Source organism: Zeus faber (genome assembly GCF_960531495.2).
Source record: "Zeus faber genome assembly, chromosome: 13".
NCBI classification, from domain to species: domain Eukaryota; kingdom Metazoa; phylum Chordata; class Actinopteri; order Zeiformes; family Zeidae; genus Zeus; species Zeus faber.
In genome coordinates, this window is record NC_137198.1 from 16,572,901 (window position 1) to 16,598,153 (window position 25,253).

The 25,253-nt window shown below is 44.1% G+C and overlaps 4 protein-coding genes across 5 annotated transcripts; 2 read left to right on the forward strand and 2 right to left on the reverse strand.

Annotated features, from left to right (window-relative positions):
- Positions 1–1,782: 1,782 nt before the first annotated feature.
- Positions 1,783–15,580, reverse strand: acp7 (acid phosphatase 7, tartrate resistant (putative)). 2 transcript variants are annotated; one of them, XM_080012363.1, is made up of 15 exons: positions 15,453–15,578; positions 15,047–15,105; positions 14,737–14,874; positions 13,858–14,058; positions 13,574–13,756; positions 13,210–13,235; positions 12,143–12,240; positions 6,383–6,445; positions 5,315–5,429; positions 5,042–5,155; positions 4,234–4,300; positions 3,758–3,825; positions 3,585–3,656; positions 2,737–2,874; positions 1,783–2,193 (listed from the first exon to the last, which is right to left on the reverse strand). In XM_080012363.1, the coding sequence occupies exons 3-15, from the start codon at positions 14,858–14,860 to the stop codon at positions 2,128–2,130; spliced, it is 1,335 nt and encodes a 444-aa protein (XP_079868489.1). In that variant the 5' UTR covers positions 14,861–14,874; positions 15,047–15,105; positions 15,453–15,578; the 3' UTR covers positions 1,783–2,127. The 2 variants fall into 2 exon arrangements, with proteins under 2 accessions (XP_079868489.1, XP_079868488.1); XM_080012362.1 differs by lacking the exon at positions 15,047–15,105 and having other exon boundaries at positions 15,453–15,580.
- On the forward strand, positions 15,501–18,933 carry LOC307239103 (KATNB1-like protein 1). The gene is made up of 10 exons (XM_080012364.1): positions 15,501–15,601; positions 16,904–16,988; positions 17,104–17,141; positions 17,281–17,545; positions 17,645–17,760; positions 17,843–17,893; positions 17,978–18,067; positions 18,175–18,279; positions 18,397–18,490; positions 18,577–18,933. Exons 2-10 carry the CDS (start codon positions 16,911–16,913, stop codon positions 18,607–18,609), a joined length of 870 nt encoding a protein of 289 aa, XP_079868490.1. The 5' UTR covers positions 15,501–15,601; positions 16,904–16,910; the 3' UTR covers positions 18,610–18,933.
- A 991-nt stretch (positions 18,934–19,924) lies between these two features.
- On the forward strand, positions 19,925–21,107 carry LOC307238879 (fibrinogen-like protein 1-like protein; the record flags this gene model as incomplete). The annotated part of the gene is made up of 2 exons (XM_080012033.1): positions 19,925–20,069; positions 20,413–21,107. 2 exons carry the CDS (start codon positions 19,925–19,927, stop codon positions 21,105–21,107), a joined length of 840 nt encoding a protein of 279 aa, XP_079868159.1.
- Positions 21,108–22,393: 1,286 nt separating this feature from the next.
- On the reverse strand, positions 22,394–24,013 carry chrm5a (cholinergic receptor, muscarinic 5a; the record flags this gene model as incomplete). Its single annotated transcript, XM_080012361.1, has 1 exon — positions 22,394–24,013. The coding sequence occupies one exon, from the start codon at positions 24,011–24,013 to the stop codon at positions 22,394–22,396; it is 1,620 nt and encodes a 539-aa protein (XP_079868487.1).
- Positions 24,014–25,253: the final 1,240 nt, after the last annotated feature.

The window sequence follows — 25,253 nt, forward strand, 5'->3', positions numbered from 1 at the left end:
CTATGAGCCAACAGGAACTCACAAGTCAAATTCCGGGCGGCTCATTTGAGACAAGCGAAACAACAGCATAAGACTCAGCACATCCTCGGCCTGGAGGAGTGCCATCTGAGAAGACACCTAATCCGTGACCTTCCACTCCGAGGGCCACAGTGTATTAAATGGTCTATCGCGGACAACCTGCAGCCCGAGGATAAAGAAGAAATTCGGATTTATTAAAAATACTCTTTAAAAAAAAGTTTTTTTTCTTAACTTAAGCCCTTGTTTATGATTTTCTTTTATTATATTGACCGAATAATTTCATGAAATATTAAGCTTTTGTACCAGAAAAAAAAACTATCCCGAAGGAAATTCAGTTTAAATCAGTACATTCTTGAAAATGAACGTGTGAAGGTATTTGACAAGGTTTGCCTTAAATATAATATGTTGGGCTAACCATATTTGTAACTTGTAACCATATTCTACCTATACAATACATGAAATCATTGGTCAAATAGAATAACAGGAAACTATTTCAGTCAACATAGACCATCAACCATAGTTCCAGAAACCTGGCAGTGCAAAGACTCAGGACTTCTCAGTCCATGTGCCTCTCGCTCAAAGCCCATAACGTATACCTGATCCTCCCTAGCACCGCAGCAGAAAGGCTATGTGGAATTCTCAGTCAACAGTAGCCGGGTGCGCTGGAGCCAGGGGAGTGAGATGTGCGATCGCTTCTAAAGGACGCACGTCTTACGTTCTTGGCAGTCGTCACGCGGTACGGTGGGGTGTCAACCCCTGGGGGAGGTTTCACAAACCCATGGCTTAAATCAACAGACGTGCTGCTGATGTCTGAGTATGTTTTCCACAAGAACTTTCGGCTTCCTGTAGCCGCTGCAACACATCCTGAGCATCTGAAAACTGCCACAATAGCACAGTCTCCAAACTTTTTGGTTTATCTTCTTTGAGACATGGAGCCAGGAGCAGTGGGCAGCATTCAACGATGCGACCGGGTACCTGGTTCCATATGTCCATCGCTGGTCAGACGATGATGTAATGCAAACTCAAACTAACATGCAAACTCCCCACAGAAAGGCCCCTAATTGGGAGATAACCCACCGGAGCACAGCGCCAACAGCGCCCCGGGGCGGGAATCAAACCCAGGACCTTCTTGCTGTGAGGCAACAGTGCAATGCACTGTGCCATCGTGCCACTTATTGCGCTAAGATAACAGATGTATGAAGAGTGATGATGAATGTTTGGCGTTATGACAGCATTAAATTACTCAGACACTCATTTATACACACACAGAGTCTCACTGGTCATCTGCCAACATCCATCAGAGTACTGGCATTAGGGATTAATACCGCCATAGCGGTGAGTCACAGCGTAAGCAAAAACTCTTCTGGGAAAAGTGCCGTCTACCAGACTCTATATGCCCAAGCCGCAAGCCTCCCTGACTTACATAACAACCCGTCGTGTTGGCTCGCTTGTTTTGTCTCAGGGTCTAGTCGACAGTGATGGACAAGTCGTCTGTCAACTTCAGCGGTGCTGACGGGAAGTTCCAAGGAAGCTACTGCAGGCCTGATGGATTGATGTCTCCGTCTGAGTATTTCCAGGACTTGGCTTTGGAAAATGTGCTCTCTGTTGTTGATAGCACAGGACCTGCTGTTCGCTACCGAGACAGCGAGGAAACGGACCCAGAATAGCATAAAAGGAAGAGAAAGTCATCCTCTGACTAAAACAGCTCACTATGAAAACACACATTTGCAACAATTTAAAAAAGGAAACAAAACAAATTGCGTCTGACATTCAACTTTTATGGTATTTTGGGAATGTGGTTAGTTGAGCATAATGCAAGGTTAAAAGACAGTTCGATTAGTTCAATTTGTTTTTTCTCCGAGCCCCAGATTAAATAGTTACTTTCTCAAGTCGAAAAAAATTGCATGTAATAAAATACAAGTGGCATATTGAAATACAAAATTCTTATTGCCAGGTGACGAAGTGCCAATAGTGCAAATTCCAAAAGTATATTATGATTATTGAATTAAAACCTAACCAGTCCGTCAACAGTCCAATGGAACTTAGTGACATTTTTCATTATTGGTAAAAAAATAAAATGAAGAGTGATTGGGTTTCCCAGAGCAGTCCTCAAAACCAGGCTGAAAAACCGTGAGACTCCTTTACAATCCAGATGCTGTCAACCACTTTGCCATACTGGAAGACACAGAAAAGTAAATTTTGTTACTCATACCATTTGCATATTCACCTTAGACCTGCAGAAATTATTCATCATTTCGTAGTAATAATCAGAGTGTGCTAAGATACAGTACGCCAGCCAGTGACGTGATTCTGCAATTCATCGGATAAATGATGGGGGCAGTGTGTTTATTGATACATGTATGAAACCGACTTCACTTTTTTGCTCAGGTTACGGCCTCCCATCTGCAGTGACGCATGGAAGTGTGCAGCTGCTGATTTGAAGATGAATGTCTTGTATGTTTGACACTGGATGATGGAACAGCACAGGCAAGAGCTTGAGCCTATCCGGATGTCTGGACCTCACAGGCCGGTTGAAACCTCAATTAGGTTTGTGTTTTGTTTTGTCAACATGGTTTACAAGTTTTTGGATTTCATCCATGTTTACCGGCGGAAGGCCGAAACTTCATTTTGTAATGGAAACGCATTTGAAACGCCACAGCTCTTTAAGTCCTTGCAGTGGGAAAAACGCAGTGCATTTCTCCCCTTCTCTGTGCTCACCTGGTCGTCGGAGACCTGCTCCAGATACAGATGGGTGGAGTTGACCACTTGCATGCGGGAGTAGCCGTAGTCGGTGCTGCGGAAGGCGCTCCAGTCTTTGGGGTTTGGATTGAACTTGTCCGTCTTCTCCCTGCAGCCCTGCAGCGGAAACAAACACACTCCTCGGTCAGAAGCGCATCTTCCTCGTCCTCCTGTTAGTGGTGAGCCACGCGCCTCTCTCGGGCACCTACTACCGGCCCGGTGCGACACCAGCAGCCCGGGTCCTGCGCTCCGTGTGGGCTCGACCGCAGCGCAATATGCAGATGACTAAACCATTTGTGGTGAGATGATGAAACGCGCCCTGCGCTGCCGGCTCGCAAAACACACGAGCGGCAGAACAGCTGGTGCTGCGCTCACGGAGCCGGCTTGCGGCTGCCGAGGCAGGATCGTGTGTAGTAAGCTGCGTTGTTTTAGATTGATGTTAAGCAGGGGTGTCAGGCTACAGGCCCGGGGGTCGCATCCGGCCCAAGAGACGATTTAATGCAGCTTTCATGTTTATATTGGTAAATCTGGCGCGCACATTAACTTTTAAATGACAATGCTTAAACGGTACACAGGATTTCACTTAATGATTTTAGAATATGTAACAGAATAAATAGAATGTTACATATGTGTTATGATTACGTGGCTATAAGCCAATTCACTAATGAGTTATAAAATAAATAAAAATCATTTTCCCCCGTTTTCCCGGCCTGGCCAGTGGGCCCCAGGTGAGTACAATTTGAGACAAGTGATGTAAAGATTAATTTATCTGCCTAACTAGAAACATGAGATTCACAACAATCTTGATGTAATGACACTGTACTTACGGCAGAACCTGTGATGATGTGTACTGGGGCTTTGGGGTTCGTATAGGGCTGAGCAGTGCTACCGTTGTGCACCTACGAACAACAAAGAGAACAGAAGTTTCATTGGATTGGATCTAAAACCGTAGAAGACGTGTAATAACGAAGTTATTAATGAATGGACAAGATGAACTCACCTTGTCGCGGTAGACGGGCCACAGCCTCTCGTAGGTGTGTTCGTGTGCCCACAGCTCTAAGTCCACACCTGGGAAAGGAAGCACAAGTGGAATACTCCGATAGCGCTCGTCAAAATTACAGGCCGATAAAGAAACAAAAATTGTTGCGTAATCTATTAAATCCAAATTCTCCGCACATGTGCTGGGCATTTTAGTTTTTTCAGATATTTCAGCTACTGATGGGCGCTCGGGAAGAGACTGTCAGCGCTGGATGAACTACTGAGGGGCAACAAACAAAAGTCTGGAGAAATGAACACAGGAAAAACATTTGGATAAGGGCAGTTGGGAGAGCAGGCAGACGGCCTGCTCTTGTAATGAAGGATGTGTGTTTGGACGGCGCCTCATTGGTGTGTTTGAGCGCGCAAATCCGCGAGCTTAAACAGCGATGAAGCAGCCGGCGAACGGGAGGGCGCGGTTGTCACGTAGCAGAGTCATACCGTGGAGATAGAATAGATCCTCCAGACCGGGAGCCGGCGGTTTGGTGTCGTTACGTCCCAGACGGACCTGACATAGAACAGAGAGGGACGGTGAGAGCTGCCATTAAACGCTACCTGCTGGAAAGCCGCGGTGCCGCTGCCAGCATCACTTACTGTAACAGCCCGTGCTAGGATGACCGTGCGGTAGCTTAAAATGGAAACTATTTGCTCCAAATTACAGTTATTATTATTGCAACGGCGAGCCCGGATCAACGTGTGCGATTGCGGTTCGCAACGCAGACCGGCCAATTTGCTACAGGCATGACACTTCCACCAGCAGGGACAATTAATGTGTTGAGTAAAACGGCACTAACAAATCCTTCTAATGACTTTACGTAATGCAGTAAAGCCCTTAAAACAATTCAAGACGTGCTGTTCTGAGAATATCCGGCAGAACACAACAAAATACAGCATGGGTGCTTGCTCAACATGCACGCATTTTTTTTTTTGTAAAAGTACGCAAATTAAGTGAGAAATGGATATTAGCAACAATGGAAATGAGCAATTAGCAACAGACCTAAAGCTCCTCTAACACACAGGGAGTTTTAATGTCTCAATGCTCCCATAATTAAGACTTCAACTTCTATACATAGGACCTACAACAGGAATGTGGTAAAAGCTATTTTATTTATAAGCTGTTAATGCAGTGACATTTTGAAGAGCGCATTCCAAGATTACTGCGTCGTCTAATCTGTGACGATAGCTTTGACTCCCGTAAACACGTAGAGGTTATTTACTAACACTGTGCTATTTCTGTGCCACGACGTACCAAAGAGTCGAACTTGGTGCAGTCATCCTGGTCATCGTCAGAGCAGTACATGGGCCTGTGTCCCATCGTGATGATCCACGGACGCACCGCCCGGTTCTCCGGCTTGTTGGCCTCCTAGGAACAAAAAGTGACGCGAATGTAAGCGACCATGAAGATGGAAGGTCACTTAGGAGGATAGAAGGGAGGTGTCAAGAAGTGGCCGGGATTTAGATAGACAGATAGATAGATGGATAGATGGAAAGATGGACAGATTTAACTGGTGTGTTCACCAACCATCAGGTCCTTTTTCAGCCACTCGTACTGCTTGAAGATCAGCTCCTGGCCAAACTCCAGGTAGAAGTAGACCTCGGTGGAGAGGGAGATGATGTGGGCGGAGCCGATGTTCCAGCTGCGAACACGCACACACGTCCTTAAAAATGATGCACAGCTACAGTATTCGGGTTCACAAGAGCGCGCAAAGTTGACAGAGGCAAGCACAGACTCATGTTTGTCCTTTCTGAAGGTGTGAAAGAAGGCCATCTCACCTACTGCGGGTTAAAAAGATGAAAAAATGGCTGTGAACAAGTGAATTTGCTTGAGAGACGGTCAAGACGCAGGTCAAGGTTTCAAGTAGGTTTCACGCATTACACCAACTCACTTTTATCTCTCGTTGTTGCGGTCAGACATGTGAGGATATGGGACACCGAGGAGATCTGAAATGGTCGCAGACTGCGTGCAAGTATTACAGACCATTTCATTTTCTTTAGTTGATGTCATGGGATTAAAAATCAAATAAAATTTTAAAATAAAATAGAATAAAAAGAATAACGTTTTTCCAGTATCCAGGCGTCCAATGTTCACGGTGGAGCCCTGGGCCAACAGGCCTATCTGGTTGTGAGCCCAGGGACTGAAGAGTGGGCAGCCGGCCTGTGATCTGCTGGGGTATTATCTTACTGTGATGGGCCGTGAGTCAAGCGGTTGAATGTATAGTTCCTTTGTGCCGTCCCTGAGATAGAAGCCGAGGGGAGCTCAGCTCGCTCTGCCAATTCCAGGCTGCATCCTACAGCTCATTAATAGCTACTTAAATACAGTAGGAGGTATGTTAAACTTTCACATGATACTTTTGCATGGGGCCCCCGTTGGAAATAAATGCGTTCTCTTTCCTAGCTCTGCTTTGACTCCCACATCCTCCCTTGGCGTTGAGGGTACTACTCTGCCAAGAAAACAGAAATGTCTGTGGTTTTCTCACCTACACAAACCCAGCACATCAACATTTCCTTGGGTTAGGGTAATTGCTTAATAGCTTGTATAATTATACAAATTAACAGGACAAATATACTGTGTATTTTTTCTTATCCTTACCTGTACCAAAGACTTTCGGTCTGGCCTGGCATGCTGAAGCGGTTTCTGTAGTTCGAAAAGTTACTGCAAACAAACAAGATGGAGACTAATTACATGCGTTCAGTTTGCAATTCAGACTGTTTGAATATTTAAACAAAATACCAATTAGTGCACCAGCCTCTGTCTCTCTGTCACTTTGTGGTGCTGACACTGGTGCAAAACTGGACTGAGAAACTTTCAGATATACAATAACCACATTCCTCGGGCAGGTTATAAATAACAGAAACCCACATTTCTCAAAATTACTTTGTGATCTTGTTGTGATCATTTTTGTTATCCCCTGTATTTTTATTTTTATGACTGGCTTTCAGGGGGTGTGGGTCACGATAGGTCACACACTGACAATCTTACTGTTGTGACATTGACTCTGATGTGAAGAGTTTGATTAATCAATTCACTCCACTCCACTTTTAATTTATCGCCTTTGTCACTTTACAACAGGATACACAGGAAACATAAGCCCATGCAACATAAAAACAAGTAAGCAAAATCTATAAAGACTAGCATATCCTAATTTAAAAGTGCAATTACAGTTATTTTTTTATATATATATTTTTTATCATTTCTTTCTTCATTGCTTATTGAACCAAGCATCTCTACTGTACCTTCTCAGGGCTGTGTGAACTTCTCAACCTTTACTTACAAATTCCCTACCGTAAAATTGTGACGCTGATTGAGAGTCTGAAAATGCCTTGAAAATGCTCTTCATTGTTTTATTACATTTTATTTTTTTAAACCTGTGCAGTGTACCCTGTGTCAGCAGCAACACAGGGTATTTTATGCCACTGCATCCTAGACAGAGTTAATCTGCATGTGGAGTTAAAACTCTCAGCCTGCAATACCACTCTTTATTAATCATCAATATTGCTTGCAACATCTCTGTCCTGTGGACGACCTTTAGGACAACTAGAGCACAGCCTTTATTTTTTTTTTTAATAAAGAAAACTCCATTCCCCCTCTTTGGAGAACAGAAGATTTTTATCATGTTTTGACTTATAAACAACTCATCATCTTCTATCATACTTCTCCAAGAGGGGGAGAATCACCCAAGGTGAGGCAGATAAACATGGAAACAAAACACAAGATGAACTTGTAAAAAAATAAACGTAGAATCATCACACGGCAACATGTAAACAAAACATGGTTAATTGAGTTGATGAAAATTGGAACAGCAATCACGGCGCGTGGCCTCTCTGTGATAACTATAGCAGTAAAGGAGAGAAATGTGGAAGGGTGTGTGTGTGTGTGTGTGTGTGTGTGTGTGTGTGTGTGTGTTTTGTGTCCACCGGTGAATGCACGTGACTTGTCCCGATTAGTTCTGGTGTATGAGTACAGATCTACAGTAGCGTCACCAAGCAGCGGAAAAGGCCTCGCAGCCACCCATGAGTCCCGCAGCCTTATAGACACCCCATGATGTCAGGAAAGCTCCGAGCGCAGTGTACCGCAGCCACAGAAGACCCCCCAACCCACCGAGAAGCCGGGAGTCTGAGGAGCAACACCCACGAATGGCCCCGAGGGGCACAAACCAATCCCAGCGAGCACAAAGTGACCCTGCACCCCTGAAGCGCACACATACAACCCACCCCCATGTGCAGGCATAAGATGCACCCGCAAGCCCAAAACCCGGGCCGCTGGCGCCAGGCACAGACCACCCACACAGCCAATCAGAACCCCCCGCCCCGCGCAAAGGTGGGGCACGCCATACCGCAACCGGCGAGAGAGGGCCCTGGAAAGCACCCACCAACGCTCTCCACAGCCCGGTTGCAGCAGGCTGGAAACCAACCAGCACCAGGGGCAAGATGCCAGGACCCGGACACAGCCGGGAGGGGACCTACCCCGTTGCCCCCCCGGCCAACCACACCCCCACACCAACCCGCAAGCGCCTCGCCACCCCGGAAACCCCTGTGCTCACTGTGTGCTGTTTGGGTATGCAGTTAAAATTGCGGGGTGTGAGTCATCCAAGCATATCGAATACGAATCACTCGCACCCCTCCTGCCCCGCAGACCCCGGTCTGGTGGCGTGTTTGGAGTAAGATTTGTGTGGGTGTGTGTGTGTGTGTGTGTGTTCTCAGCTTATAGGAGGGGTATTAAAATTGCAGGACAGTGGTGAAGCTCGCCAAGGCAGGAGCGTGACGGGCAAAAAGCCTGGCTCTTCAGACCCACCCGATCGTGTGCCAATGTCCAAATATTGCGATTGGCCAAACGTGTGTTGATTTCCAGGGAAAATGTCTTTCAAGGAAAGATCTCCCAGATGCCAATCATGGCCGTGTTTCTTTATACGGCTTCAAATTTCCCTCAAAAATGCTGAAGCCAATCTCCGCTACGGCCCATTAGCATTCAGGGTGGGAATGATTGCTTTCTCTATCTTACGTAAGGGGAGACTCGGGGTGTCGGGCCGCACAGCACCCAGTGTTGAGAGGGGCAGTTCAGGTCCATAAGGGTTACACTGGTGGTCACGTGGTTTATTCTGGGCAAGGGGCAGCTAAAAAAAGGACTGGGTTCAGTGATGAAAGGCACGGCACAAGTGAAGAGAATTATAAAGCTAGCTTTGCTTTGATAAAATGCTGAGAAAATAAAGGCAAATGGGACGGAGATTCTCCAGACCACGGGGTCAGGATTAAATGACCAGGGCCAGTGTCATAATGGCCAAGAGGTCAGGCTGTGGTCATTGGTCATTCGACAAGTATTCCTCATAAAAAGGTTAATAGTTTTGACCTCAGCCCCATGATCCCATATCTTCAGATAATACATGTGTGTGTGTGTGATAGATATTAATATTTCTATATTGTAGACATATGAAACACGGAATTCTTATCAAGAGCTCCATATTTGTAGTATTTTTCCATCAGGGGTAATGACTAATTATTTAAACATGTTTGTAGCTGTGCCACTCGCTTGAGATGGCAAGTTACTGTATGTTGAGTTTTACAGATATTACAAACCACACAAATCATACAAAAGAGTAATCAACATTAATCTGATAGTTTGTGAGCAATTTAGGTTAAATTTCAATGGATGGTGTAAAACATTAGTTACTTAATTCATTTAACAGTTTATCACAAAATAAGGTGATTGCCATCATTATTTCCACTTGAGGAGGGTACAAAGTATGTTTTTTTGTCCTATATTTCCTCAACCTTATTGATATCCCTAATTTTAAATTTCATAATTTGCAATAAATGTACTTTTTTTCAAACCCTGTTGATTATCGATTAGAATTGGAATATAGGCAATAATTTACATTTACTTGGTCTCAAATTGTCAACACTTAAAAGCTAGATCTGCTCAGGAAGAAGATAAAAGGTTAAAGGATCTACATTTATAAACTTGGCACTGACCCAATGAGACCGTAATCTAATATGTTTCTGGATTCATACTCCCATCTTGTGGTTCGGCAGTGAAGCAGCATTCATCAGGTTACCTGATGAAACAAGACACAATAGAACCCTCTTTCCAGATGGCAGACATTTTATTTGCCTCGTAAAAAAACCTTTTTAAAAGCTTAAAAAACCGGGAACTATTACACTGACCTTCTAGGCATTTAACAAGTGATCAGCAAAGCCGTTGGGAGGTGAGACATGAAGTCACTCGGTACATAGTTTTCTTTTTCTCGCCTCAATGTTGGGAAATCCAAACTCCAAAAATGTTTATATTTGTACGACTAAACTGCATCATGGGAGCATAACTAAACGTGTGTGTCATTTTCCGTAATCCCTTAGAAACACTGATTTCCATCTGTGTTTACTTTTCCGTACCAAAAAAATAATAAAAAAAATACAAAACATACACAGATACAAATTGGTTGGGTGTCCCCAGCTTTGGGGATGTCCAATGTAATTGGCAAAACCCGACCGCTGAAACCGACCCAACAAGACAGTTCCTCCCCGATCAAATCTGCCCTTTCATCAACTGATGAGCCCTGAGTCTCGGGATGCCCACTTAATCCAGGCAGTTGGAGAAACCGAAGGAACCAGTGGAAGAATCATATCACCGACTGCCATCACAGGCCATTGTTTCAAATGGTAACGGTCACTTCCCATTCGCTATGAGGGCCAGTCAGCCACATATTGTGCTTGGGGAACAAAGACGTCCTTGATTGGGGCCTTAGTGTCGTACAGGGACCCGCTGCTCTCATCACAGCGGAATGCTGACTGACTACTTCTGTGGTCAGGCCTGTCTCCCTTCCCTTTTACCCATTTTGGTTTTGAGGTTGGAAAAGTGGGGAAAAAGGGAGAACCCGGCAGCTGGGAGATATGAATTTTAATAGTACCGGAGAGCAAAACAATGATATGGCTTCGGGATAGGGAGAGCGAGGAGCTTCTACGTCTTCTACGTAATGCAGTGTCCTTGATATTGGTTTTTATTTTGTAATATCAAGTGGCGTGGCCAAGAAAAACAGACTACCGTTAGCAGCACTTAATTAAATCCAGACAGTAGTCACATTACACAGGCGGGACATGGCAAGGGGATACCATGGGCACGCTAAACGTTGCAGTGTGGCAGGTTTCTTTTCCCAGGAACACGATGTACACTCACATACAACACAAATAAACTAGAATACACACACACACACACACACACAAGAAAAAACAAAAAAACAATACTCTCGCATATTCAAAAGGAATTTAGAATCATGCCCCTCAGGATGAAACACATCTGAGCCCCGTGGTTCTGCGAGAGCTTTGTTCTCTCAATGGTTGTCTCTTAGTGGATCTGAGTCATTGACCGGGACACCAAGGACTAAAATTAGCGAACTGATGCTGAATCTGATTTCAACATCTGACTTAAGAGGTGAGGTTGTGTATTCGTAGAAAACACAGACCGTTGGGAAAAATCAAATGAGAGCAAGAATATCCTATTCATTCCAAAAGGAAGAGTACTAGAATGGCTCAGAGCATTGGGTCTGATCCTCGTTTACTCAAATCTGCGTCGCATTATTCCCATCTCGTTGTGTCACACCGCTGTGTAAGCTCGCGCAAAAGCACATTCCTGGGTAAATGGATGACCAAAAATGCATGTCACACAGAGAGCACACCGTGAGCTTCGTGGCGATAGGAGACCCATCGTTTCCAGTCAGTCTTTTGTTTTGGAACTCTTTTGACTTGTTTAGATGTCGGTGGCTCCTGAGGCTGCCCCGATCTTTTGAGACTGAAATAGCTCCCATCTGTCCTCAGGGTACAGCAAATAGTTTTCGACAGACCAAAGTGTTTTGTGCAGTGGAAAAACTGTGGTTGACCAGAATGTGTTTTTTTTTTTTCTGAGCTTAACCACCCCTTTCCCCCCGACCGCTTCACAGCTACCGTAGCCGATTGCGGATACATCGTTTTGGGGGGTGGGTGGGTCTGGCAAGTCTCCCTCCCAAACATGAAATTCAGTATATACACTGTTGTTATTGCCCAAAATCCTGTTAATAACAGTAATCATTGATTATATGTGACCTGTTCGGAATGTGGTAAAAAATGTAAACGAAAAGGAAAACATTCGCTAAGAGGGAGCAGAGGACAGACAGGCAGACGGACGGACAGACATCTTCCACACTGACTCACTGCCTCACAACACTGTTACCTTTGGGTAACACGATAGTGGCTACAAGTGGGTACATCACATGCTGCACACACATTATGTGATTTGACACGTGCTGCTGTCTCCAGTACATGCAACGAAGTAAAATGGATGAAAGCAAAGTGCAGATTGAACAGTTTTTAATAAAGTTTCACTCACTATTGAGATTCGTGGTTTCCTGGGCAGGTCATATAGGGAACATACGCGGCGATGGACTGGATCTGCCTCATGAACTCATCTCCAATCCTGGCGTTATCCTGGAGAAAGTGTCACCGAGCCAATGGGTGTCAAATAGTAGAAAACTTATCGGACATAACTAGGGCTTGAAATGAATTGCTGCTGGGGATTTATGCATCTCATTTCTCCATTAGCAAATGGTGAAAAGTGACAGTCAAAGTGTTTTTAAGGCTCCAGAAGTTTACTTTTCCAGACAGCTTGAGGAATGCTCAATATCATACTAAATAAACCCTTATAAAAGAAGAACTTATTATTTCTGCTCCATCCTAAGGCTACGGAGGTATTGAAAGCACTTTGGCTGTCCTTTCGGCTTAAACTCCCAAAATCATTAATGACCTTTCAGACAAAGTTCCTTCTGTTTTTCTATTTAGAATATTAGACGTTACACCGAAACATTCCATCTGAAAGCAAAGCATGAGGAAAGACTGTTTTTACAGCCTTGAGAGCTTGAGAGCTTGTATAAATGGCGGGAGAACAGAGACATTTTCAGGAAAATTAAATTGATATGTACTAAATTGAAGACATACTGTGAGACTCTGAGATACACTGTGTCCTCGCAAATTACAATATTTGGCAGTGAAATACAGCAGAATATTGTGTCTTTTATGTGTTGGTTCAGTATTCCATCGGCTGTGTTCATTTAATACTTGGGTGACATGACCCTGTATCAGCCCCTTCACCGCAGGCTCACAGCGTTTTACAAAGAGATGTCAATCACAGGCCGTGTGTCGAACCAGAAATTAGGGCCTTAACATGTGCTGATCGCTAAAATAAAAATAAATAAATAAATAAACAAACAAACAAACAAACAAATAAATAAATAAAAATCAGAACCTTAGAGGTTGAGGACTGTGATAAGGTGGAGTCGCCTAATCTCTCCTGTCATTGTGGAATTAAATAAGTTCAAATAGCTCTGCCATTCAACAGTGACTTTTGGGTAGAGATCATGACAAAACATGCAACATGTAAAAACAAGGAAAAAGAAATACCTTATGCATATCATAGGCAAAGTCCCCTGTGAAAATACACAATCATAAAGATTAGAACAGTTATAATGGAACAATATAATAAGTTGACGTATTCTATACTTAAAGGAAAACTCTTGTATGTTTTAACCTAAACCTTATTATTCTATCATTGTGATGTGTGTGATTGGCATCAGAATATTTTAGATTGATCCAGTATTGACGGAATAGCTTCAGGTGACGTCTGCGCAATTGGGCCAATGGCGACCACGTTCTTTGGAGAAGCACTTGCGACCATTGTGAGACTTAGGTTAAAAAAATACCAGACTTTTTCCTTTTAAAATTAAACGTTTAAATAAATTTCTTTCAGGGTTGCCGCGTAATTCACCTATGTGTAGGATGATGTCGTACATGCCGAGCTGAGTCTCTTTCTGCAGCCGAGCTAAAGACTGAGGGTTCTCGTTGCCCAAGTCACCGTAGAGAGCGAACTTGGGACTGAAGCTGCTGCTGTCATTCAGAGCAGTGAAGAAGAACACATCGCTCCATCCGGCATCACTGCCACAGTGGTAGACTGAAAAACCACATGGGAAAGGACAGAAGTAGACCCATGGTAAAATGGTGACCCATTCTGACTAAATCACACTGAACTTCAGTACTTAACATCTTACCCACCGTAAGCAGAAGCCGGCTTTAGGCCCGTGAGCGTAACTCTGTGGATGTACATCTTTCTCTTCTCTGATCCCGAGTCTACAAATAGAGTTGCAATGCCTTTGGCTGTCATCTCAAACAGCAGCCCGCCCCACAGGCTGTACTCCACCGTGCTCTCTGTCCTATTGAAGGTGGTCCAGGTCACCTCCATAGAGCCCGGGATCCCTGGGAAGAAAAGAGCAATTATTCAGACGGACAAACGACAGACAAACCTTTGGAGTCATTACAGTTGGAATAACGTCAGCCAAGAGAGGCGTGCAAAAGAAGCTGATATTGCTCAATAGTGATGGTTCTGATCTTGCCTTTGGCAGGAAATAACTATCAGAAAGTTGAGTTATGCTGACAATCAGCCAGGTAGTCGTTTTAGCTTCTCTTGCATTTGATTTCAATATGTTTGCTGCACAGTCAAAGCCATTTATTATTAGTATTGCTTGTTCTATTTTTACTGTTTGGTTGCTTATTGTATGTTTATAATGTAATTTAATGTACATTAACCTGTTACTGCTTCCGTTACCCTGTACTTAATATCTCTCCATTGAGCTGCTGCAAAGCCTGAATTTTCCTTTTGGGGGATAAATAAAGTACTCTCTTACCTTATCTTATGTTCTACCCAAAAAATAATAATAATAAGCACATGTTTTTGGCCTTTCTAAAGAAGGATTGAAAATACATTTACTTCCTTACTTTAGATTTGTCAATTTCAAAATATGTTGCAAACCTTTCGACCCATAAGTATCGCCAGACATAAAGGAGGTCAGTAGGCCGAGTTTCTGGATTTTAACAGAGTTTCCTGAAACGAGAAGGAGAAAGAAAACAGCGGCGCAAACAGGCCACAACACCTACCCGGATAGGACAGGTGCACCTGCTCCGGCTGGGTCCAAATGGGAGGTCTTCCCAGCACCAATAGAGGCGCAAACCCCAAGACAGAAACAAACCACAACGGCACCATCTTAACACCGGGTTCCATAGGGACAGCTGGTGCTGTGGGCAAAAGAAGGTTTAAACAACAAGATGTTGTAATCAGCAATGCTTTTCCATAGTCACATGATATTAGCAACCCTGTCATGGGAAATCACATGTCATGTGTAAAAAAAAAAAAAGATTATTAAAGGACTTTTACACAATACTAACTTAAAACAAGCTGAGTGCTCACCGGTAAGAGTCAGGTTGCTTAGTTTCGGTGTCCGTGTTACCGTCTACGTTTGTTTGGCTCTGATTATGAAATGCGAATCAGTGAACTAGAATGATTAAACTGTGCAGTCAAAACGGCCCATTCAGCAAATGTGGCATAGAGGGGGAGGGTGTGCAATCGAAGCAGCTGATGTTGTTTTCCTTTGTGCACTGAGAGGGGAAGGACTCTTAAAAACAAGGCCACGCATTGTGAGGCAAACTTTTGAGCCGCCCGCAAGTCGCTGGTCGCCTTCAAACGTGCGTCAACATTCGATGGATATGGTCGGTAGGTGTCAAGGATAAGGAGGGCGACCGGGACACCGGTGCTACTCTACGGTCTCCTACTGGTGTTTGGATTGGACCCTTATGACACTAGAGGGTGCACATACCTCACTTTCTGAATAGGATGCACTATGACCCGGGTGGTATGGTTGGATCGTCCTGTTTGATCTGCTGATGCTCCATAATAACCAAGAGGGTAGGCGGCAGAGGCCTTGTCGAGATCCCTGTGGACCTCACTGGACCAGGGAGGAATAAGGTAACGTCAGCCACATGGACACACGCTGTAAACATACCATATATGTCGAATATTAATCTACGCGTAAAGTCAGTCACAGATACGATTTTCAATCGTTGACTTCCGACAGAATCACACTTAAGCTACTACTTGTTTACAAGAGGCGTTTAACAACGCTGTACAGGACACTGTTTTGTTTAGGCACAAACGTAGCCTACGTCTTGCCCTATTTACTGACATTTAAAAACGCCTTTCTCTGAGCACCGACGAGTTAAAAGAAGTTGAGGACTTTTTCCGAAACCATCTGCAAAACGCCCCTCTTTATAACCTTGATCTCAGGTGTAGTAAACAGTAACTACTCACAGCCAGAGCAGCAGCTGCTTCCGGGTACGTCATGTGCGAACAAAAATAAACTACAACTTGCACGCTATGGATTGTGGGTAAATGAGTTTTATCCTCGAACATTGCATTTTTAGTTTTATCTTGATATGTCCGTTCTGTTCTTTCTTTTTTTTTAAATTACTTTCCGTTGTATTCATTTTGTGCCACTTGCTTGTTTGTGAAACTTTGGAACAGTTTATACAAAGTGCTTATAGATATGAATTAAACTTAATTACTTACTACATTAAACCCTCCCTTGGAGGATAAATTGGTTCATTCTTGAATCAATTTCTCTTTTTCTTTTTGTGCATTTTCTATACTGTACGCATTTGATACTGGTTTTGATGTCAGTGCATGCATATGTGAATATCTTATTGCATTTATTTGTTTATTTATCTATTTACTCATTTGTTAGGGACCATGTACATATGATGTATATATTAAGCTGACATTTTGCCATTTGATGTATTGTACCAGATTTTGCTTCAGTTTTATTTTCATCTGCAGCCCCTCGGCAGGTTACAATTACGTATTTGAGCCACACAGTCCACAGTGAATAACACTAACAAATACACCTTACATGTTATGACACAGACGGATAATAGACACTGGGGTTTTTTTTTAAAGTGTATTAAGAAGATAAAATGCGTGGGTGTGTGAAAGTGCATTAAAATGACAGCTTGGCTATAGATCAGACATTAGTGGTGGCGCGGCGTGTTTGTTTAGCCCTAAGCCATGGGAACTGATATGATGGGATGCATTTATTGTGAATAAAATATTAGAGACGAATTGAATCACAAAATCAGTGATGTGTTTTCTTCTGCTGTGCATGTGCATGCTCAGTCTCAATTTTCCACATTTTACTATCACAAGATGAATTCTAAGCCATTATAAAAAGGTGCTGTAACTTTAATAACCAAGACCATCTCTTTTTTTTCCCAGCTCTGCAATGGATTCTACCAGTGAGGAAGAACAATTTCCTAATCTGGAGGATCATGTCTTGCCCCGGGATGTGGCTGAGTATAAAGTGAGGGCTTTCTCATGTGGAAAACACAACTACACAAACTAATTTGCGGCACGTGTTGCTGCAAATAATACTACTTTATCTCTTATCGTGACCTTATATGTGAACTTCTCTTTAGGTGGTTTATGATAAAAAGGATGAGTTCAACAGAAAGAAGTGAGTCATTTTGAGCGTCAGTGGATCACGGCGTGGTACTGCTTCCCAAAATTCCTTTCAAAGTCATTTTTCGGATTTTTCCTTCTCATTGAGTCATCTGTCCTTTTCACCCTTTTCTTTCACCCCCCCGTTTGCTCAGATTCCCAGTGAGCAGGTCTGTCAACGGCGCGGGCCGCGTGAAGCGAGTGGTTTCGTGTAAAAGAAAGACCCACCACCCAGCCGTGGCCCGGAAGAAGCCGTCCGCGTCGGGGAGGCTCCACGATATGACCAACAAGGAGAACGAAGCCGACTCCACACAGGCGCCGCGGCAGGAGATGTTCTCCGCGGAGCCTCAAAATGTCAATAAAAACCCCAGTACGTTTGGGGCCGGCTCCAAGCACATGGACTCTCCCACACTCGGCGAGGTTTGGAGAAAACAATCTGCGTGCAAAACCTCACCCCTCCCGTATGTTGTGTTCTGATTCATTTTCGGTTGAAAATCTCTAAAAATCGATATTCCTCAGCTCTCGAGGGATCACGATGCAATGACCCATGTGCTCTTTGGAAGAAACTTAAGGCTGAAAGTGGCCTTGACATTGTGGAAAAGAAATGTTGGGGAGTTGTTGACGTACTTTCTGAGGTACATTCCCGAGCACTCCTATACGTGAGTTGATCCTCCGGGCATTCAGCGTGTGTTTCATCAAGTGAGCTTCCTTCCACAGGACCCAAGACTCCGGTGTGTTTGTTGACTTCCTCCCCACAATAACCAAAAGGTAATTCTAAAATATAAAATAAATATGGGTAAAATTGATGAAACATTGTGTACATTAAAATTTAATATAATTCTTTTACCGCAGCATTAATGAGAACTCTCCCGGCTTCAGCATCGGTTGTTGCGTCGACCTCTTCCCGTTGGTCAAGAAGCTCCTCACAAGTCCGTACGAAGAGTGAGCGTCCTCTTAAATCAACACCGTTTGGACTCAGAATGCATGGTGCAAAGTCATTTTCGCTAAAAGAAAAAAAAAAATAATAATACTAATTTTCACACACGCAGGTATCTTGTCATCGGTTTCAGATGGATTAATTCAATATTGAAAAACTGGCCGGGGGAGCTTCGTTCAAGCGGCTTTAGTGGAGCCACTAATCAGCCTTTGGATAAGTAAATGCCAGCTTGTTAATTTCTTTACTATTTTATTTGATTAAATTTTTCGGTTCTTTTGGAGCAAGAATTGTGTAAGATTGAGTCCTGTAATACATTTTTTTTTTTTTTGCATAGAAATTTCCAAGTGTTTAATCAGCAACTGTCGGACTTGTGGCAGCAGCAGCGTCATTTGAAGTCGTTTCCGGGGACGGCAGGGGACCAAGCAATGGTGAGAATTATGACTTTGTACAGTATGTCAGTGTTTGCCTAATCTGGTTTGACAATATTATTTTATTTGTCATCCTCTCCCGACAGGTCATAGATCATTTCCTCTCACAACTTTCCTGAGGGCTTGTTTTCTAGAGCATCGACTTTAAAAACATTTCAGACGATGGACTTTTGAATAACAGCCGTCAGTGTTGTCTCCGTAGAAGAACGTGCTTTGTATCATGTACTGTACTGAGTGTTTGTCTATGATGTGTCCCTATGTCAATGTTTTTCCAATACAGTAAATCAGCCGCAGATTAACGTTACGATCGCCGGAATAAACACGATGAGGCACTAAAAATGCAGTTTTGCAAGTAATTTGTCTCACAGGATCAGTCATAATACATAATTTTTTCATCCTAAGTACATAAATAAATCTGTCAATAAATACATCAGTTTATCCTTTACAACACAAATGCATACATACAGTACATCATAGTATATGCATGAATAAATACTTCAATGAATAAATACAGTACTAAAAAATTACAATAAGGGTATCAATGATTTATTACACACATTTATGACGTTTCATTTAATCATTTATTGAGTCATTTATTGCAGCATATATAGAAGTATTAATTGATAGATTTAACCAAAGATTATTCAGGGTCATCCATAAAATGTATGGTACTGTGCCATTTTTCTTTATTTTATTCCAGGCGCATTTAACATATCATAGTTATTATAGTTCAGCTACTGTATAGAACAATGGATAGATGAATCGAACTAAGACACATTGAGTGATATTTGGTATTTCAGAGACATGGGAGTCTGGAATAACTCACATTCTGGCCAGGACAGCCAACAACAAACCCCTGGTCTGGATCAATGTATATTCTCTCCGTTTGAATCTTTTCCACCTCTGCACACTCTCCTTCAATTGTCACACCCGCTACCAACTAAAACACGGCTGGAGCTCTCTATTTTGCTGTCCCCCAGCGCGCCGCCACGGCTGGACTTTAGACTCATCCGCTTTCAAATTGCCTTCCCTGAGGGAAAGATATGGCTTTTACAATCTCATTTGACACCGATAAGTAGAAGTTCGGTGTCTCCCGCTGTCACTCGAACCAGGGGCTGAAGTCCCGGTGTAGGGACAGACTACGCCTGAGCGCACTCTGGATGTCGACTCTGGCGTCCACAGCCTCATTTGCTCTCTGGCTCTACACTCCGTGAGGTACAGTGTGTGAATGTGCGTTTTGTCTCATAGTGTCTCCACTGAAGGTGAGCAACTAACATTCCACAGAGCATCTGCTTGTCATTTTTACCCCACGCATCTTTTATTACCTTCTACTCTGCTGCTATTATAATGCACTCTGCTATCTATGATTTATCCGGTTGGATACAACGCATCACTGACTCAGCGGTGTGTCTTGACAGTGAAGGAAGGTGCAGCATGAGGAGCCTAAGATGTGGGCTGACAGCATTGCTCCCACTGCTGCTGAGTGTAGCTGGAGTGAAGGCTCAGCCTCTCCAGGCTGAAAACACTCATCTGCTGCCCTCCGAGGAGCAAGACGTTGTCCTCAACCACGGAATGAAAGGTATTATTCATTGTAATTTGAAGACTTTGCACTATCTTTATATGATGCACTTCAATATGTGTTGAATGCTATGACGACCGTATGAATCCCATATGATTGCTTTAAATGCTATCTACAGTAAGTGACCCTAATCAGCTCAGAAATCAATGTGTTTTCAATCTGCTAGAGGTGTAGGTCAAATTCCATGGTACTGACTGATAGAATGAGTCATTTGTTTGTACATCACAGTGACACAACTCTGTTTGCCTGTTTGCCAAGTATCAGCTTTTGTGAGAGACGTTGACATTGAAGAAGTGAAGGGAGCGACGAGCTCATTTCTAAGGTCGCTCCATTTGCCCGACAGCTCTGCCCAGGGACTGCTATGAAATGCTGATGGCCTCGTCCGGCCAAGCGAGGGACGGGGTTTACCTGATCCAGCCGGGTAGCTCTCCAGTCCTGGCGTTCTGTGCCATGCAGGAGGGCGGCTGGACCGTGGTGCAGCACATCACCGTCAACAGCAGCGTGAGTTTTGATCAGACCTGGTCCGTGTATAAGCAAGGCTTTGGGGTCCTGACGGGGGACCACTGGCTGGGGAACAAGGTTCTCCATCAGCTCACACAAGGCCCCGGACGCTACAAACTGAGAGTCAGACTGGTCGACAAAGACGCCGTCACCAAATTCGGGGAGTACGACCCATTCCTGGTGGAGGATGAGGGCTCGGCGTACAGGCTGAGACTGGGGCTGTTCCAGGGCACCGCCGTGGATGCGCTGACCCAGGATACAGAGAACTACCTGCACGACAACCAGAAGTTCACCACCAAGGACCGCGACAATGACAACTACTTCCAGAACTGCGCCAGGCTGGAGTTTCAGGGCGTGGCCGGAGGGGGCTGGTGGTACGACGCCTGTGCCGGCGCCAATCTCAATCGCAGGAACGTTATCTACTGGCAGAAGGACTGCAACAAGGAACACCTGTGCAAGTACGCATGGATGATGGTGAGACCCTCGGACACGGTGAAACTCATCCACACCGGGGAGTGCAGGAAGGACGAGCTGTAAGGACGATGAACTGGAATGATATCAGATCCTCACAACGAAAACACGCCACGAGACGCTCTTTTTTAACACAATTCGCACATTATTTTTTATTATTCAGAAATGCATGGACATGATCACAACGTACCCTAATGAAAACAATATCAACTGATTCATCACAAACCTTCAAAATATCAAATGCAGTACTGTAGTGTATTTTCACTTTTTTACATTATCCGTCATACATCAATACACTGACTTACAATTAACTGCTTTTTTTTGTTCCAAAATCGCAATGACAGATTCATATTTTGCCACATTTAAAAAGGTTTTCCATCACTTCACGGCTTATTTCACAATTAAATCATCTTTTGCAGATACTCATCCACTTAATGCTGACTGATGTATTATACTGAAAGGAGAAAGCCTTCTTTTTTTCTTTTTTTTTTGCTGCGGTAGTTTACAGATTTGTAAGAAAGACGCGTCGATATTTGAATATATATCAGTTAACCTAAACAAGGTAAAAAATAAATAATGTATTTCCATGTTAAAATAATAATGTCCTGAGAAGGGAGCAAAATAAACAGATGTGTAGAAAAGCTATCCACCCCTCCTCCTTCCCTAGGTGTGAACACTCCCGTTGGGTATCTTGTTTGTGGCCCAGTCAAAATAATGCACCAGATTACTGTACTTTCACACTTTTTTGTTCTCAGTTACTTTATTTTTTTTTTTGCCAATTCACCATTGCCTTGAAAAAAAAAAATGAAATACTTATTATTCCTTTGTTCAGGACATACATTACAGAGGCTCAATAAAATGACATGAATGTTGAAACTGTGATTTGTTTTTCTTGAATCAGATATATGCAAACGGAACATTGTGAGGAGGATTTTGATCACCACCACTTACAATCTTTACAAAGCAAGCAGGCTTCTGACATCGACACAACACTTATTAGCCCTTTAAAAGAAAAGAAAAATACAAAAATGTGTATATTCAATACTACCACAAAAGCCACAGTAAAAAAACCAAACCTGTTATTCTATTCCGTGCATGAGAGCAAAACCATATTTGTGTTTTAATTATTTTCACCAATATGTACAATGGGATTTCACAATAATCTCCTTTTTTTGTTTGGGGGAAAAAAATCATCATACAGTTTACCTAATGATTATAGAACAAGACTGTTAATATCCTACAGTACAACCTTTGTATTGTTTGTTAGCGATTCAAGTTTTAAAAATCCAAGTTTTTCCTCGTTGCACATCGTTGCGGTTTGCACCCACCGCCGAAATGCGAGGATGAGTCGCTCATGTCAGTTTGGTGCTCACCACAGGGTTTTGTCCGTACCAGTAAAGCTTCTCCTCAACCCGCTTTTTCTTCCACTGGCAGAGCAGGAGCATACGGAAAGTCTTCTGGAAGGTTTTATTGCAAAGGGCGTAGCACATGGGGTTGACGGTGCTGTTGACGTAGCACAGCCAGTACCCCAGGTGCCAGAGGGAGAGGGGGATGCAGTCCGAGCAGAAGGTGGAAATGAGCACCATGATGTTGTAAGGGGTCCATGTGAGGATGAAGGCCAGTAAGATAGCGCTCAGCGTCTGGGCCGCCTTCCTCTCCTTGATCAGCACCATCCTCTTCCTCTTTGTGATCTGGTTCTTCAGTGTCACATCCATGGATTTGGATGTCGACGACGTGGACGGAACGCTCATGGACTCGGCTGACGAGAACGTGGACGAAGCCATTTTGGTATCCCCGTTTTCGGTCTGCTTCTGCTGCTGCTGCTGCTGCTGCTGCTGCTGCTGTTGCTGCTGGGAATCAGTGTCCTTGGCAGTGGGTTTGAACTTGTAGGACACACACTTCTTGGTCTTTTGTGAGTTGCTTTTGGGCGGTGTATTGAAGAAGCTGTCATCTTCATAGCTACTCATCTGCTCGCTCTCACTCCCTGGTACGCTCTTGCAGGCCTGACAAGCCTGGTTGGGGTACGGGGCCTGGAAGGCCCCCGGAGACACAGTCCGCTCCTCATCCTCTGAGGAAGCGTAGCTGTTGAAGGTGGTCAGCTGATCGGCTTTGGACCACTCGTCGTTGGTTGTAGCTGCTGACTTAGCAGCATTGCTCCTGCTTGAGGAAGACCAAGAGGCTTGGTTCCTGTCGCGCGAGGTGGAGCTCAATTTACAGCTGAAGCAGGATCTGATAATGGTCTTTGGAGGCTGCACGACGGCATGATGTGTGGAACAGTTAATTCCCTGGAGTTCCGCCAGATCCTTGGTCCTCTTCTCCGTCTCCTTGTAGATCCGACAGTAAAGGATTGTCATGACTGACACGGGGACATAGAAGGCGGCAATTGCTGTCCCGAAGGTTATCACGGGCTCAGAGAAAAACTGTATTTGGCATTGCCTTTCGGGCACTGTTCTTTTCCCGACAAAGTACTGCCAGCACAGAATGGGTGGCGCCCACAAAATGAGCGACACCAGCCAGGCCAAACCTATCGTGACGCCCGCCCGCTTGGGTGTGCGTTTGGCCCTGTAGGTCAGGGGCCGGGTGATGGAGAAATATCTGTCAAAGCTGATCACCAGCAAGTTCATGACGGAGGCATTGCTGGCCACATAGTCCAGGGCTAACCACAGGTCGCAGGCAAGGTTTCCCAAAGCCCAGTAGCCCATCAGTATGTAAGAGGTGTACAGATTCATGGAGAACACACCGATGATCAGGTCCGCCGCCGCAAGACTCAGCAGGTAATAATTGTTCACCGTCTTCAGCTGGCTGTTGACTTTGAAGGAAAGCATGACCAGGACATTCCCAACAATGGTGATGAGGCTCACTATGGCGGACACTGTGGCAATGGTGATCACCTCCCACAGGCTGTGCGTCACCAAGTGGATGTCCGTTGCACTTGCGTTCACCGTAGAGTTGAGTATTTTCACTCGCTCCATGGTCTTGACGCCTTGGTTATTTCTTGACCAAGAGAAGAGTGTTTGACTTTGTCATGGTGGGGAAGGTTTTCTGAAAGGGAAACAAAACACACCGTCAGTGTCCTCACTCCCCTCATAGGCCCCCATAGGCCCGCAATTGACAAAGTAGTTCCCCTGAGAACCACAAGATGGCGGCATTTCAGTGAATATCATTAACGTCTGACCCAGGGTTCACATTTCAATATGGATTAAAGGTGGTCCTCCAGGATCCCGTACAATGTTTTAAAAAATACTCAAACAAGCATACATTTATAAAAAAAAACATCTCAAAAGGAACATATAACCACATTGTTATTTTTAATTGTTATGACAATATGCCAATGAAACGGTCAAACAAAATAGAACATATGTTTTCCAACTATAACAGCATTTGCCATGCTTTTGTACACATCTTGTATTCTGTCTTTGAAATCATCTGTGGCACATTTCGAAAATCAGGTCATTGGATAATTTAGTTACTTGCTCCAAATTCATGTTTAATCTCAATGATGTGTAAAGAAAATGGTGGTTTTTAATGTTAGAAGAGTAGCGCGGAGAGGAGAATGTAGAGCCAATGGAAGTTTTTCGACCTCAATGACATAACCCGCCCCAATAAAAGAGGAACTTATTTGTGCAGGCGTAACTCTTGCCACTCACTTTATCCTACAGTAATTGCGATAAATAAAACATTTCGAAAGCTGCATTTTTCTCCGCTGACGTTTTGTGCAGATCGCGGGCGACCCCTTCCTGCTGATGCAGAGCTAAAGTTGGTTCGCAGTCCACACTTGAAATGTCAAGGGACGTCGGAGTAACTTCAGGTCAATGAGTCGAGCATCACTTTGAGCTGGTCAAATGAACAATCACGATCGGAGCAGCCGAGCGCGTTAGCCGGCATCCACATCCACCGCGCTCCCAAGGAGATCATATTGTACAATTTCTATCTACCGGCGGAGGGTCAACTGGTCTTCAGGCGACGGACGAATTTTTGGGCTTGGTTTCGCAGTTTATGTAAACAAATGCTTGGATTTTCCACCTCAATCCAACAGTGCATACTTAACATCACAGGGAGAGACAGACATCATGAAGAGAGAGAGACCGACATTCCGGCTGATGAATCCAACTTCTTAACGGTGGGAATATCGATTAAAGGACCACGGCATGCCTTGGGAATCGGTGGTGTCATTTGTGGGAGCAGCACCGTGATCGTTACGCAGAGGGACGT

Coding starts and splice junctions, on each gene's coding strand:
- acp7 (XM_080012362.1), bottom strand. CDS start 14,860: ATGGAACCCGGTGTTAAGATGGTGCCGTTGTGGTTTGTTTCTGTCTTG. Junction 4,301..5,041: donor GCACCAAGTTCGACTCTTTG/GTACGTCGTGGC, acceptor GTTCTATGTCAG/GTCCGTCTGGGACGTAACGA. Junction 2,875..3,584: donor ACATCATCACAGGTTCTGCC/GTAAGTACAGTG, acceptor TTTCCGCTGCAG/GGCTGCAGGGAGAAGACGGA.
- LOC307239103 (XM_080012364.1), top strand. CDS start 16,911: ATGGATTCTACCAGTGAGGAAGAACAATTTCCTAATCTGGAGGATCAT. Junction 17,142..17,280: donor GATGAGTTCAACAGAAAGAA/GTGAGTCATTTT, acceptor CCGTTTGCTCAG/ATTCCCAGTGAGCAGGTCTG. Junction 18,280..18,396: donor ACTAATCAGCCTTTGGATAA/GTAAATGCCAGC, acceptor TTTTTTGCATAG/AAATTTCCAAGTGTTTAATC.